Below are 17,240 nucleotides of genomic sequence, written 5' to 3' on the forward strand. Positions count from 1 at the left end.
AGTTCACTCAAAATGTACCTTGCTTATGTACGTACAGTCATGGACACTTCTGAGTTGTAATGAGCCCAATGAAAGGGAATTCTGTTGTTACAACCCATAAGTGTCTGTGACAGTACATGAATTTGCACAGATACACTGCTTCATATTTTCTGTATAAAAATAAGGAAAAGGCAGTACATAACTGTTTTCTATATTGAAAATATTGCACATTATTGATACAAACAAATTTGAGTATTATAGTAATGCTCTCTCTGAGACAGTTAATACCATACTGTTCTAATGGAAATACTGATACTCCTAACAATTTGCCTTGACCATTGTAGCCACTTAAAATCTATTCACAATAGTTGTAACTGAAACCAATATATAAAACAAGCATGTTAAAACAACAGTCCTGCAATAACAAAATCTACTTATGCCACACAGTATTGGTACACAGTAAACTCCTTTAGCTGAGTACATACATTTGTTCAAAAACCTGCATGTTACTGGTGAAGCGAGCAACTTACGCTTGTACAGCTAACGTTGCGTTTACTAAATACTGAAGTCAGATGTCTTTTACTGGCAAGAGAGACAAATTTGTGAAACCAACTGATAATAAGAGCCTCTAGCCTTACTGTCATCTAGAGGAAACAGAATAACTACTTGTTTATCATTATTTGAAGGGCTCGGGTGTAAAACATGGTAAGTGACATTTTGGTCATTTTTGAGTTCATTAAGAAAAAAGGTTAATAGAAGCTATACTCTAGATAAATTGTTTTGTGTTGTGTTTACCAATTTCAGAAGGCTTCACTGAGTCCAATGCAAATTCTATGGTATGGCAATTTCACTGGAAAATTGAAAGATGGAACATTTTACTTTGTAATTAAAAAAATTACCAAAATGTCACTTAGCATGTTTTACACCTGAGTCCTTCATTTTCAAATGTCTGTGGCCCTGTATTGTCATTATGTGAATTGAAAAGAACTCTAAGAGAACACAAAATATCATTTACAGAACAATCAGGGCTTGAGAAAAAAATTGAAAATGTTGTAGACTCAGCCTTATTGTTCTTTATAGCTGCAGAGGTTGAGTTGGTAGGGCACGAGGAAGACCTAGGCTTGATTCCCAGTGTATGTGTGTGTGTGTGTGTGTGTGTGTGTGTGTGTGTGTGTGTGTGATTTGAGGAGGGAAATTTTCGGACATCCTCCTTGGATAGAGTATCTCAAGAATTAACAGAGCGTCTAATAAAATGGGTACCTGAAGGCAACCCAGGAAAGTAAAAGCAACTGGTCATGATGCTGATCACATCACCTCCATGCCCTCCCCTATGTAGTTTCATGGCACAGTGCAATAAGCATTAGGTAACTTATATTCACTTTTTTTCTTAAAGAACTAATAGAACAATTCAAGAAAAATGCCAACCATGATGGGCAAAATTAGATATCAGTGAAGAGCAATGTGCTGTACTTTTTTTTATTCTAGGAGTTAGATTGCGAATATACAATAATTCCAAAATTTGTCTAAAAAAATTACCTCATCAATTAGATTTCATAGTTATTATTTTCTTGCATTCTTGTTTTACTTTAATTGTGCGTATTGATGTAGATTTGTTAATGATCTCTTGAGAGAGAATGCATTCAATACTCACAACTACACTAATTTGTGTGTTTTCGATATTATTCTTAGTAAAGTATATTTCAAATTAAAAGTAATTGCTTACCCTGGAAATTTTTGTTGGGGGGAAATCCCCCCTGCCCCCCCCCAGGATTTTTCACCCTGACAACATCCCAAACTTTGTGACTGTGGGGTATTCCAGTATTATGTGTGTGTGTCATTCACACATAAAATGTAAAATTCTAGACATGCAATTGGATTAAAATATTATTTTTTTTCATAGAATTATGAAGTACTTTGTGGTGTCTGCTAAAAAAAAACCCAAAAAACAGTAAGATGACATAGCCTGAATGCATGAAAAGCATTAATGAAAATAAAAAGTGTTATGTGTGTGACGTTTTAAACTGTAGCAAAGTTTGAATTTATTTGACTGTTAAGGATATAGGCTACAGATGCTAATACTATTTGTTGGTGAAATATGCATATTATATGCATTCATAATCATTTAAACCTTCAATCAAAAAATAGGGTAACTCCAAAACAAAATGTCTAGTGTTTGTAAGATTTATAATTGCTGTAACACATTGACACTGCCATTCTTCTATTTTATGCATTATCTGTTCAATGCTCTTGGCTCATGTACACAACTGTGCGATAATAAAAGACACACAAATATTAGTCTACGAATTAATTTCAAAGTATCAGCATTTGTACCAGGTTAAGATGGTATTGTTTCAGCCCTAAAAACACTTTCCTAATGTAAGCACTTTAAAATGTATTCTTATGTTCATCAACCAGGGTTTGTAATTAAGCATATGTTTATAAATGAGTGATGAAATCAAAACCACAAGCTAAACAACAACAGGGAAAGAAATTGGTAAAAATAAGTACAGCGGAAAAGAGGTTCCATCGTGAGAACAGAAAAATCAATGAGACAGAGACACTTAAGAATAAGGAGGGGTTGGAACAAATATCCATTCAATACCACATCTTCAAAGGACAAACAAAGTATCATGTAAGCAGAATGGGAGATGAAAGGAAGTCTTAGCCATTTCTTGAGGAGAGCCCAGAGTATATTTTAATGAATTAAAAATATATATATAAGCTGATATGTTTTGCTGTATAATACAAGTTCTTTGTTTCTTCTAATAATAATTTTAATCTTCTTCTAATAATTTTTGTCACTTGGATGTACTGCCCTTGTTATTACTACTAGAGATTTTACATCACATTTCAGGTTATTTCCAATGAAGAGTATGAATGGCAAAGTGATGAAATAGTTCAAGAAACAAATGCAATGAAATAGATGAAGAAACAAACACGATGAAACACAATGCACCTGGCTTCATAGCATATTATACCCTGCTAACCACTTCACAATGGAGACTGATTGGTTGGTTGATTTGGTGTTTAAGTCCACTTTATGCACAGTAAGGCTAATTGGGACTGGACCTACAGTTTAAAGTGGGATCTGAACCACTACGTGCCTCCACCGGGTATCAAACCAAAGACCCATTGCTTAAAAGGCGACGACGCTACCACTGCACCATCGGGGAGGCCTTAATGGAGACTGGCAACAGAAGTTGCAAAACACAATTATGTTTTTTTTAATTAATTTGAAGTGGTGGTGGATGAAACAGAATGAAAACAAGCAGGAAGGCATTCCGAGAAATGAAGACAATGCCCAAGAAAGAGTTGTAAAAAGCAGGTTGAGGTGACCTCGCTGTAAGAGCATAAAGAACAGAGCTAAAGAAATGCTATAGCTTTACTGGTAGCATATCAAGCTATCCCTACAATTAAAAAAATGATGAAACAAACCAATAAATATGATGTTGAACATTGCACATCCTGAAGCACCATGATGGACTTCTTCAAGCTTTCTCTAGATTGCAATGCTCTCTATCCTATGAGCCAAGCGTGTTGTTCGATTTGGTGTTGAGAACAAATTCCCTTCTTTACAGAGCTGTTGTATCAATTTTGATTTGATTTGATTTAGTTTATTTTACTTCGCGTTTTGTGCCTCTTGGCTAATTTGCGAAGATGGGGATGAGTGATGAAATGATGAAATTGATGAATGGACATTCACAAACAACCAAGCCCGACCGGGATTCGAACCCGGGACCCTTGGCGTCGCAGCGCGATGTGCTAACCACTCGGAGCTGTTGTATCAAGTTGATAGGTGCTGCATGGCCATGTGGGAGGCCTGGGTTCAATTCCTGAAGTGGGTGAATTAAGGTCAGAATTTTTCTGACCTTGTCCCTTTATAAAGCAGTCTGGTATTTGGCCAGCCTCTGGTATCTGAGGGTAACCTGGTGGGGGGTGTTGATCACGTCACTTCCAAAATTGGCTGAGATTGTAAATGTGTACATAAGAAAGTGTGGGGCGTTACTCCCACACCCCCTAAATGCCTTCATGGCATAGTGCAGTGAGCATAGAGAACTTTATTTACTTACTGATAAAGCTGTTTTACGTATATATATTTAGTTTTTAAATTAATAAAAAGGATATTTAGAAATAAGTTAAAATTTAAAATAGATGTTGGTACCAACTGTGCTTGAGCATCTTTACATGAGAATAAATACTAATTCCTCATCAGTGGAATTAAAAAAAGTAAAGTTCTCCCCTGTGCTTAGCACCACGCCATGAAGGCATATAGGGGGTATGGGTGTAACGCCCCACACTTTCTTGATCCGGTCTGAATTCCATTTTTGACTTCTTCATAACTTCTGGTTCAATAAGTTCTAAAATTGTGGACAAAGGTTGATTGCAAAATAGGTAGGTTATTAAAAAAAAGCATATGAATCACTATAATCAGATGAACTCATCTCAACAAGCCTTTAAAACTTTCCGGTAGTTTATCTCTTGTATGGAACACATGGCAACATAAATGGCTATAACAAGCTTCATAGTTAAGGTATGAGTCTGGATACAACCTTCGAGGGTTGCTGGAAAAGTTTCTGCAAACTACCAGCAACAGTGGCGCTAGTGTTCCGCTATTATAAAAATCGGAAGAATAGATCTTTTTTATGTTTAAATTATCTTTGATTGTTTGTTTAAGCTTATTTGTTTATTTTTCACAGCAGTTTGGTGAAGTAGTTTCGTGTGAGAAATGGAAATTTCTCGTGAACACTATCGGTCAATGATTTTTTATGATTTCAAATGTAGTTTAACACCGAAACAATGCATCGAGCGACTTCATTTGGCTTTTGGGGATAAAGCACCATCCAATAGGACTGTGTACAATTGGTTTTCCGAATTCCAGCGTGGTCGCACATTTCTCAGTGATGAATTTCATGAAGGTAGTCCATCCATGTCTGTTGTTGCCAGTAATATTGATGCTGGGCGTGAAATTATTGAGAGAGATCAGCATGTGACATACTGTGAGATTCAGGCATCCTTGAACATTGACATGAAAGAAATACATACGATTTTGCATGGTCATCTGAACGTACGGAAACTTTGAAGCCGTTGGATCTTACACAACTTGACCAAAGCTCAAAAACAGGCTCGTGTAAATTGGTGTAAAGAAATGCTCAAAAAATTCAACCAAGGCAAGTCAAATTTGGTGTACTACATCATTACAGGGGACGAAACTTGGATCTATTCATACAAACCTGAAACTAAACAGCAATCCACTGTTTGGGTGTTTCAAAGTGAGCCGAAACCAACAAAAGTTGTTCCTTCGAGGAGTGCTGCCAAGCAAATGATTGCTTGTTTCTTTGGTTATACCAGACATGTGGCAACAATAGCTTTAGAAGATCGAAGGACTGTAAATGCTGAGTGGTATACAACAATTTGTTTGCCAGAGGTCATCATCAATGAATTGCGTAAAACAAACCCAAATTGTCGCATTATTCTTCACCATGACAATGCCAGTTCCCACTCAGCACACCAAACTGTTGATTTTTTGTCCAGTAAAAATGTCGAATTAATGACTCATTGTCCGTACTCACCTGATTTTTCACCTAATGACTTCTTTTTGTTCCCACACATGAAAAATAAGATGCGTGGTGAGCGATTTGTGTCGCCTGAAGCAGCTGTTGACTCATTCCGAACAGCGGTTTCTGAGGTATCAGCTTCAGAGTGAAAAAAATGCTTTCAAAATTGGTTTGAGCATATGAAAAAGTGTATCGATCATAAGAGTGAATACTTTGAAAAACAATAAAGCCATTCCAAGAATTTCATGTCTTTTTTCATATTGATTGCAGAAACTTTTCCAGCAGCCCTCGTATATGTCAGCACTGAAGTTGTAGCATGAAAGAACCATGATATATTGTAGACTTGAAGAAAAGACGTTTACTAACGACATTCCCTCTTCCTCATTATGTCATAGAACCACATCTAAGATGTACATATCGATGGTCAGTGAGATGACTCTTCCTCGCAAACATCTTCCCACAAAGATCACAAGTAAAAGGTTTCTCGCCAGTATGTGACCACTCATGATACTGGAGGTCTATTTTACGCGTAAAACATTTTCCACACGACTCGCAACTGAATGGCTTAACTCCACTGTGGATCTTCAGGTGACACTCCATGTTGCCCTTCTGACTGAAGCCCTTACTGCAAATAGGGCAGACATAAGGCTTTTCTCCGGTGTGCTTCCGAATGTGTATGCGAAGTTGCGAACCAGAGATGCAGCGCCTTCCACAATAACGACATGTATAATCCTTGGCAGCCCTGCCCAAATAGTGTTGCTGAGGAGTTTGATTCACGGTGCTATTGTAAGTGGTGTTGGTATTGTTGGGTTGAAACAAAATCCTGTTGGATGAAACAACAATGTCCTGTTTTGATTTTAAACAGTTTACTAGTTCCTTAACGGTCAAGGCACTTGATGCTCTAGACGTGGAAGATTTTCCTGACCTGAAAAAGAGATAAGAAGTTACCCTTACAACAGACTCAATCCTGGTGTTACTACAGTAAGTACCTTCTGTGGGCCTACTTTCAAATATCCTCGAGTACCACTCAATAGACTGTGATCACAATTAATGCCAACATCACACATGATCATTTATACTTTCATATATTCTACTCCCTTGTATTTGAGGCTTGGTTTCTTTCAGAAACAACTTTTTCAACAACACAACCTCATCAATATTACAAAACCTAAAAAAAAAAAAATCAGATCTGCTTGGAAATATTCAGGGATATCTTCTTGCATAAACATATGTGCAGCTTCACAACTGTTGGAAGTATTGAGAATAAGAAGAATGTACCCACAAACTTTTCCGGCAATCCAGAAAAAAATATTCTTGTGTGTATGATTGTAGAATGTTTATGGCTGCCAGCCCACAATACAGTGGAGCCTAAATTGTATGTTCCCAGATTTTACATTTCCTGCATTTAAGTTTTTCAACTTCAGTTCCCTTCAAAATGTATTTCAACAATAATGACACATATGCATTCTTGTGTTACAAATATTCAGGTATTAACACACATTTATTAAAAAAAAATATCAATCTTTAAGATTGTAAAAGTGAAATAGTTATACAAAATGAAGTCATTCTTGTAGAAGAATTTCATACATAGGCCAACATACTAATTTCAAACCTTTTATTTCTGCTGACAATAAATATTTCTTGTACAAAAAAAAAAACTTAGGATAATTGATTCATTGGACCACAGAAGGCACATCATTCATAAAAGAAATATTAAACTCTTAACAATATTCTGTAATAATTACATATACACACCATGGGTTTTAAGAAAGGTTAAAAGGAAACATCATTAACAACAGACAACAGTCTACTCTTTAAAGACATAAACAAGAATAGTTCCATGGTTCACGTATATATGTACTGTGTCACATATATACAGTGTTAGGAATTTATATTGGTTGAATAGGTTAGACTTTCAGTTCAATTATATTTATATTCCTCCACATTGCACTTGATAACTGTTTCATTGTCAACCATGCCAGTGTTGAATCATATACGGTTTTGCTGTGAAAACTTTTAAAACAGCATAAGTAAGGAGCGAAACTGCCCACTTTTCATTCTTCAGAGTTAAAATACCACTCATTACATGTTTTCTAATTTATCCTCACATTCTTCAATTTAGTTGAGTTTATCAGAAAGTAATACAAAAAGGAGTTTGTGTACACGTGTAATATAGGTCACCCCTCATGGTATTAAACATATGTAACCCATTTTAAAAACACCATTAAAACATTAACACTACAATAATGCTTCTTACCTCAGCTCAAACATCTTCTTTAGATGCAAATGACTTCTTATGAAAACTTCCATTGATGTGGTCTTCCAATTTCTTTAGCATTAATAAATGCAGAAAACTTTATAAAACCTGCTTCCCAATGCACTGTTTAAAAGCAGTACCGAGAAAAATGAGGTGGATCTTTGGTTAAAAAAAGTTGAAGGTTTCATCTGCTTGTGAAACTGTCAAGCATACAAAAGATATGATAGAAAAAAGGAGTTAAAACTCTCTCTCTCTCTCTGTGTGTCTGAGAGTGAGTGAGTGAGAGAGGGAGAGACTGCGTGCGTGAGTGAGTAAAAGAGAGAGAGTGAGTGAGTGTGAGAAAATGTTCATTAGCATAGAGAGGTGATGATACAAATTCATACTAAAATTTGTTCCTAATTTTGCCATTGTTAATACTGTATAAAAATTCACGTTTGAACATTTGGTGCTTGTAGATACATTGTAGAGAACATGAGATGGAAAGATAATGTATTGAAGTTTACTCTGTAAAAAAATTATGAACTCAACTAAATATCATTGTGCAACAGAACTTTCAGGACCAAAGGCCTGCTAATCACTTTTCCTTGGGTGACACGTGGTCGGCATATCCTGTCCCATCACTGCCGCATACTGGCATTGGAGACTGGAGTTCACTACTATTGCTTTCAAGTCGCTCCCAGTTGTCCTTATGATGCTGGGTCAACACCCAAAGTTTTGGAGCTCCCACCATGGACTCCTACACGAAACTACGATGTTCTGGTAATGTAATTTTGTATGTTGTGTGTTTTGGTCAAATAAAAAACATAAAAGAACTTCAACTTTCTCTATCTAGGGAATGATCAGAGAGAACAACAATTTTTACAATTGAATATCAAGGAATTAATCATACCTAATTTTACATTTGATACAGATTCTGAAAAGGTAAAAAACAAACAAAAAAAACAACACACAATTAACACTAGCTTCATTATTTATAGTAGAGATGACATCAATTAATTGTAAAGTGTAGTTTATCAGCTGATAAAGCATGTCAGCATAGCTGTAAAGTCACTGACCAACATATTTCTAGAAACAAATTGCAACAACTACATGGCTTCATTCTTTTTGTTGTGAAAATAAATGTCAGTTTCATCTGTACTGCTTTAAACATAATATGTTAAATATGTACCTACATATTTCTGGTCAAACAAATTAACTAAGGAGCAGAATATGTCTAAGCAAACACTTATCAGTTTATGGTGTAAAAAAAATGTATTGGTACTTTATCAATATCAGTAAAAATTTCACAAAGAAGTATGCCAAATAAAATATTTTCAAATTTAAGTGCATAGAATATTTAAAATAAGGATTGTTTTGTTTATTCTATTCCCCCCACAAAGACAAATCATTATTTGAAAAACAGTTCCAGAGACATGCCCTATCTGAATCATTGCTCTACACGATTTCTTGTGAAACACATAAGTATGATGCATTTCTTGGCCAATTAAAAAAATCAAATGTTACTGTTTCACATAAAAGAAACGTAATGAAATGGCACTTTTGTAAACTTTGTAGTGTTTTATATAAATGTCAAATCAAAAAAATTACAGTAATTTGGCCAATGATCAATGAACTAAGTGCATATTGGATGTCATTACTGGTCATTAATCACTATCAATTTAATAATTGGACATTCCTATAAGATATATAAAAAATATTTGATTACAATGAACATTAATATTAAGGCTTATACGACAAGATATGCACTTGCTTTATCTTTACAGGGTTTTTGAGAATGAATGGCGAGGTTTTGTGACATTAATGTGAGATATGTTACATGGTATGCACTAAAAGTTGATTAAACAATTATTACTATTGTACCACTATTATCATTAATAATATTACAAACAAAACATCCACTATCAACAGTTTCTGCACAACAGCGTGGGAAATAAGAAAAGAAAGTAGAACAACTTCAGTAGGCATTGTATACTATCCAGTAGGATGTTGTAGTGTTAATTTGTGTATTGTAGTGTGATGTGCACTGCACAGGAGAAAGCTGCTTATATCCTATGGCTGACAAAACATAAATCTGTGATTCTGATTGAAAATAAATGTAGATGCCAGTATCAAAACCACTGGAGGGGAACAATATCCGCTGATAGTTTGAGCAGTTCTGGAAGATGGGTAGTGTAGAGAAAGGAAAATCTTCACATGCTGTAGTCAGCACTCGGACTTTCCTCAATCGACTGTGTATGACAGTATACAAAAGAGGTTAAGGTGCATGCCCACAAAATTTATTTGTTGCATGATGCCAAGCCATGAGAAGCCAAGAAGGGTTGAATTTGCTATGAACATACTACGAATATTGGACATTGAACTACCACATTTAAGGCCTCTTTAATCTAGATGGAGCATCAGGCTTGAGGCTCATGTTCAACATGAACTACATGTTTGCTTGCCAGTGAGGTAGATCAGAAGAAAGGGTCCCATTACCCGAAAGAAGTCCACACCTCACTCCATTAGATTTCTTCCGATGGGGTCATGACAAGACCATGGTTTACAATGGAAAAAAATCGAAATGTAGACCATATGGTCTTCCTTGAGAGTGGGCTGAAACTGAGTTTCATTATGACGTGCATCATTCTGTCGACGGTGTACATATTGAAACTTACTAGGCATGGGAATACTGTTCAGAATGTGTTTCATTATTAAACCATCAGTTTGCTTACTGTAGATACAGTTTGACTAACTGAACCAAATAAAACAACATTCAACATATACCATGAAACATATCTTTCACAATAATTTCAGTAAACCCGACCATTGATTTTCGGAAGGCCTGTGCTTCAACAACTTACATAAAAACTCTATAAATTTCACAGTTAAACAGTTCGATAATAGTTTCAAAATATGTTTATTCCATACATTACAGATATCAACTACAATATTTATTTACAAAAATATATCTCTAACTGTTTCATGACATTTAAGTTAAATTCACACTTTCTCATATTTATGTTCTCTGGCTATGGTTAATATGGCTATGTTGGTAGAGGACGGACGGACGGACGGACGGACGGACGGACGGACGGACGGACGGACGGACGGACGGACGGACGGACGGACGGACGGACGGACGGACGGACGGACGGACGGACGGACGGACGGACGGACGGACGGACGGACGGACGGACGGACGGACGCACGCACGGACGCACGCACGCACGCACGCACGCACGCACGCACGCACGCACGCACGCACGCACGCACGCACGCACGCACGCACGCACGCACGCACGCACGCACGCACGCACGCACGCACGCACGCACGCACGCACGCACGCACGCACGCACGCACGCACGCACGCACGCACGCACGCACGCACGCACGCACGCACGCACGCACGCACGCACGCACGCACGCACGCACGCACGCACGCACGCACGCACGCACGCACGCACGCACGCACGCACGCACGCACGCACGCACGCACGCACGCACGCACGCACGCACGCACGCACGCACGCACGCACGCACGCACGCACGCACGCACGCACGCACGCACGCACGCACGCACGCACGCACGCACAAAGTGTCTAGAACTTATTCGTGTGGATGAACTTCCCCGGAAGATGCAAAGAACATATGCCGCACATGCACATGGAAGTGGCGCTTCAAGTGATACTTCTGGCTGAAGGTCTTTGAACATATGTGGCAGGAAAAGGGTCTTTCTCCAGTGTGTGTTTGCACATGTCTCTGAAGACCATACATGTCCCGAAAACTTTTTGAACACCAAGAGCAAATCTTTCTTGATCTAGCATTCTGTGTATCTGATGAATCGTGAGAGCTGAAAAGAAATGATCTTTGCTATACAAATACACTTATTCCATACAAGTTAATTTAATTTATTTGGGAACATATTTAAAGTTAATCTGAAATTGTAACAAAGGATGAACTGTACTGATATGGATAAAGTACCAATATAAAATTTACTAAACATTACTTTGAAGTAATTATTTAATATATTTTTCCAATTTAAATTAGTAAAAAGCAAACAGAAATTTCCCAAGAAATAGGTTAAAAAAAATAGATGATTCCAAATTGGTGCTGATAATAGTTACACAGGGTGGGAGATCAACTTGTTGATTTTTTTGCTGCAGGGACAATAAAAGTTTGGGGTGTGTGTTTCAGCATTCCTGCAGTAAAAGAGCCCTGTTGCTAACGTAGTCTATAAAAATAGTACATAATGTAGTGGTATGAAAATTTTGCTGATATCGATACAGATGTCAAAGTACCATATTAATTACTGATCCAATATAAAATTGCAACTATTCAAACGAGGAATATGAATGGTGCATTCACGTTTTCAAGTATTTTAAACATGTCATCAATGACTGCAGTAGGGTTTCTTTTAGAAAGGAAATCCAAAACTCTACCTTCTAAAACCAAGGTAAACAAATTGTACCTCTTAACCTTCCGGGATGAGCGCCGTTGTAAATTTTACAACAGCACTGCTCTTTTGTTAATAACAAAGGTTTTTTTTATCATTGCAATGTGACACCCATGTCTATTCCTTGCTTTGACTCTACTCTACCACTTCCATAAGTTCAAGTAACTCCCCTAACGGGTTTTTAGTGGCAAATAAGGTTTCGAACACTGAACGTCAGTGAATGTTGTACTTTTTACAACATGCGCTTTCTCCCGTAGTATTTTATTCTTGGTTGTCACACTTATTGTGAGAGATTTTGTTTTATTCAACATGTCACATGGATTAGATACAAGTGAAATAGGACGATTTCTTCAAGAACCTTCAGGCGAGGAGAACGATGTAGGCGTAATTAGTGATTTAGATGAAAGTGAGTGTCCTGAGTGAAGAAAATATTGAGCATAACATTCTCAAGAAGCAGCATGTCCAGAAACAAAACATTAGCTTATAGTGTGTGGATGGTAAATTCATTTGTATTCTTAAAAAAAACTTGTCGCTGATATAAAATAATAAAATAGAATATTAAAACTGGTGTTTTAAGTCCACTTTATGCACACATAAGCTAATCGAGACTGGATATACAGTTTAAAGTGGGATCAGAACCACTGTGTACTGTGCCTCTAAAATTAATAAAATAATCTCACCCAGCAAAATAAATTAAAACAATTTATAATAAAAAAATAAATATCAATGTAATAACATAAAAAATGTAGTCAAGAAATACAAGATAAATTAAACTTGTAAAAGCATACATTGTAAGAAGTACAACACACGACTGCTCGCGGAAGTGAAATAAGCGTGCATCCCGAAAGGTTAAAAAAAATAATAAAACATCACAACTGCGTTTCAAGTTAGAGATTGTTCACAGAAAATTTTCTTCGGTTTTTTTTTTTGGTTAAAGAACTTAAAATGTGGGAAAATGTAAAATCTGGATAAATATTCTGCTGTGTCAGGAATTGGAAAATTAAGTGTATAAAGAAGGAAAATGTATAATCCACACACTGATGACTTGCATCTCTTTGCCCCACCACATATCTCCTAAACCTCAGACCATATTTCAGAGGTTTTATTATCAAATTTTCACACAAGTTCTTCTGTAACATATGCAATGTACACGAAAACTCTCAAAGGTTCATTAACATTGGAAATGTTCAATATGTGTCCAAGCTTCCAAAAGGAATGAATGTATTACCACTAATTTGTAACACAGTCAGGACATCCAACTGTTTACACAAGTATCACATCTGTTCAGTGCAGTGTATGTTTTCTCGTTGTAACTTCAGATGCACAAGTTTAAAACAACACAGCAAAGCATGTTCTGTCCTCTAGTTCTGAATTTATCAAGGTTAATGCAAAGTTAAGTACAGTGCATTCATTTTGGTTCAGGGTCGAGATAGGGTGAGGAGACATAGCGCAGATGGCGGCATTTTTGATCTGTAATGTCCCGCTTATTTTAACGCACATATCTTTAGTATGCAGACAATTGTATTTACATTGCATAATGAGTACTAGCCTGTGTTATGAGAGTTATTCAAATTGGTGGTCAACTGCATTCACACATTCCCGGCATCTTTTTATGAAATTTAGATTGACATATTTGTTCTGTTCGCATGCTGTTTTCTTGCCATTGTCAGCATGCTAGGTAAAAAAATACCCAGAAGAAAATTGCTTCGTAAGTCTGAATTGTAATTGTTTCACAGAATGTAAATAATAATATCTTCAATGATTAACCTAATTTTATTAAGTTTGAACATTTTTTCATTACGCAAAGAGAAAGTTGAGAAAAAATTAGAATGAAAAGACTTAAGAAGAGCATTTTCTGCCATAACGTAAGGTCGTGTGCTGGGTAAAAAATACACAGATTCTTAAGCAGAGTGGCTACTCTAGGACCATGATAAAATTCAAGTATAATTACAGGTTTTCAAGGCAATTTTCAAAAAAATTCAAGGCAACAAGCAGATTTTTTCTCTATTTCAACCTTGCGTATTACCGTCTCTCAACACTCACACACATGCACCAGAGCGCAACCACAAACTTTTGTCTGAAAGGGGGAAGGGGGCAAGTACTAGGATAAACGTACCAATAATAATAATAATGACATTATTATGACTATTATTATTATTATTAGTAGTAGTAGTAGTGTCAAAGACGTTATCATCGTGGTAAATTACACAAAAAGGTGGTAGAAGTCGGTGTTAAAGCATTTGTGTTGGAACAAACGATTTTAAACATATTTTTTTTAAAAAAAGGTTCAATTTCACATTAATTAATAATGGAAAACAAGTACACAAACTGAATTTTTGAATGACAGAAATGCATGATAAATGCATTCCGAATATTATTATTTCTGTACATATAACATGTATAACTTTCATGTACAACATATGTTTTACATATATTCAAAATGGAGTGATGTAAAATAAGAAAATACATGCCAACACTAAATTGTGTTATAATATAACTATTATTTATATTCATTACATAATCAATTCATTCACCTCATAACAAACCAACAGCAAAAATTATATAAATTGTCTCTCAAATGTGCATGCATCTTTTCCTCCAAATAATTGTTCATGCATTTAAGACAAAATCCATCCAGAGAAGTCTTATTTCTCTCTCCGGTAATTTACAGTGCATTACAGAAAACAATCATATTGCAAGTGAAGCAAACAAGAAAATGTTCAATCCATTTTTTTGAAAACTGAAAACAATATTGATTTAATAGGGCGCAAATAATTTCACGAGGCGCCATGACATTCTCTCTTTTACAACTTATATCATTTAGATTGTTTGGCGGCCAGTGCCCTAGCTACGGCTCCGAACTTCACGAGACTATGAAAAGCAGGTATTGCGAGCGAAGCGAGAACATTTTATGAAATGTATTTTTATTTGCATAAAATTTAAAATCGAGGGGGATAATTGCACCTCTGTGCCCTCTGCAGGTTCCCTTGGCCATCAATGTTTGCCCCTTGCCCTCCTTAGAATTTATATCAATTCAAGGTTTGGGGGCGAGCAATGCCACCCAGCCCCACTGTGGTTGTGCCACTGATATCCACACACAATATGAAGTGTCTGTGTGATTCCAACGTATCCAAAAATTCTAACTTAATTTAATTAAATGGTATATTTAAAATATTTAATTTGAGGTCCTTAGTTTACATTTGCCATTTCACATACTCAGACTCGAAATACATCTACAAACACAAGTTACAGAAATGTTGTGGTATATATTCTAACCTGCAAAAAATTGTTAATTGTGTAAGAATTTCAAACTCAAATCATCTTCAAGAAATCGTATCTTGCAATAATCTTCCGTCTGTCAGATTGCTCTACAAAGGACAGTAACAAAGTGAACAGTTCGAGAGAATTCTGTTTTATTTTTCACATTTATTTATTTCACCTGCAAAAAATTGTTAATTGTGTAAGAATTTCAAACTCAAATCATCTTCAAGAAATCGTATCTTGCAATAATCTTCCGTCTGTCAGATTGCTCTACAAAGGACAGTAACAAAGTGAACAGTTCGAGAGAATTCTGTTTTATTTTTCACATTTATTTTATTTATTTATGGAGAAAAATTCAAGCAGAATTCTCGCAAAATTCCCGGAGACAATAATTCACGCAGAATTTCCAGAATTCAAGAAATTCCCGGTGAGTAACTACCCTGTTAAGTCCAAATTTTAATTGTTTTAAAGCATGTAATTAGTAATATCTTCATAGATTAATATAATTTTATTAATTTTGAACAAATGAATTAATTAAATCACACAATTGATAAAAATGAGAAAAAATAATATGTTGAAATACTAAACTGAAACGTATGAGTGCATGTTGGGTGAAATTTACCCAGGCAGTGTTTCTACAGCCCTGAGAGCCAATCCAAGGTCCTGGCACTCGGAAGGGTTCATTGAAAAGATCAGACAATAATTGTAAGTGATCAAAAAATATATTTCAAAATAGACTGCATAATTTTTACCCATACACACATCCTTACAGGTTAAACACTACACACAAATTGTCAGTGCAGTTACAGCGCTGTATTCTTGATCACTGTGTGAAAGAAAACGCCATTGCATTGACATGCAAAAGTTGATTATTTCGGTGCCGGGAGAGCATCTGAAGCTCACGTTGCAGGCATAATTGTAGCTCGCTTATCAGTGCAGTTCTGTTGTTTTAGCGTAGCAGTGTAATTGCTCTCTATTTAATTTAAAAAAAAGAGAGAGAGAGAGAGAGAGAGAGAGAGAGAGAGAGAGAGAGAGTGAGTGTGAGTGTGTGTGTGTGTGTGTGTGTGTGTGTGTGTGTGTGCGCGTGCGTGCATGCATTTGTCCAGTGCGCTACGTCTCTCATAGATCGCATTTCTTTCAGTGTTAGATTTTTCTGTGAAATTCCAGTGTATGTTTTGTGTGTGATTAATAATATTGAGAGATCATTGAAATGCCAGCCAAAAGTTTGTTAGAACAAAATCATTTTTATGTATGAATTTATTGATTTGCTTTATTTTTCTTTGCTTCTTGTGCCACTTTTGGCTAATTTGCGAAGATAGAGATGAGTGATGACATGATGAAATGAACACTCGCAAATATCCATGCCCATGCTGGGATTCAAAACCAGGACCACTGGCATCGTAGCGCCATGTGCTAACCACTCCGCTACGGGGGTCAGCAATTTTTATGTATGACGCTCATGTGAAAAATGAATCATGTTGAGATGTTTTTGGGCAATTTTCACAGAAATTCCCTGACATTGCAGCTCCAGGTAGGGAAACAATTAGGCAACGTGTTCTGAGATAAAGAGAAACATAACTTACAAGAATTACGGAAGAGAAAGTCTTTTTGTGTGTCAATCAAAATTTCATTAAAAGATGCCAGGAATGTGTGAATCTAGTTGGCCACCACTTTGAACAACTCTTATAACACAGGTTAATACTTGATATGCAATATAAATATAATTGTCTGCATTCATAAAAATAAATGGGACGT

At 36.3% G+C, this 17,240-nt stretch overlaps 1 protein-coding gene across 7 annotated transcripts in view; it reads right to left on the bottom strand.

Annotated features, from left to right (window-relative positions):
- LOC145992022 (uncharacterized) overlaps positions 1 to 17,240 on the bottom strand; it is a 101,307-nt gene that overhangs the window by 31,864 nt on the left and 52,203 nt on the right. The window contains exon 4 of one of the 7 annotated variants that reach the window (XR_014442119.1): positions 5,550 to 6,459. The exons of 3 other annotated variants lie outside the window; for them this stretch is intronic. Coding sequence is in view for 2 of the 4 variants with exons in the window: in XM_083128039.1 (XP_082984165.1) it covers positions 5,919 to 6,459 (541 nt within the window). In the remaining 2 variants the exon portion in view is untranslated. Of the gene's footprint in view, positions 1 to 4,295; positions 6,460 to 11,376; positions 11,622 to 17,240 lie in introns of those variants that run through there. 3 more of the 7 variants (XM_083128039.1, XM_083128041.1, XM_083128042.1) reach the window with 3 other exon arrangements.

Source organism: Lepisma saccharinum, chromosome 9 (assembly GCF_977018435.1).
Source record: "Lepisma saccharinum chromosome 9, izLepSacc3.1, whole genome shotgun sequence".
Lineage (NCBI taxonomy): Eukaryota > Metazoa > Arthropoda > Insecta > Zygentoma > Lepismatidae > Lepisma > Lepisma saccharinum.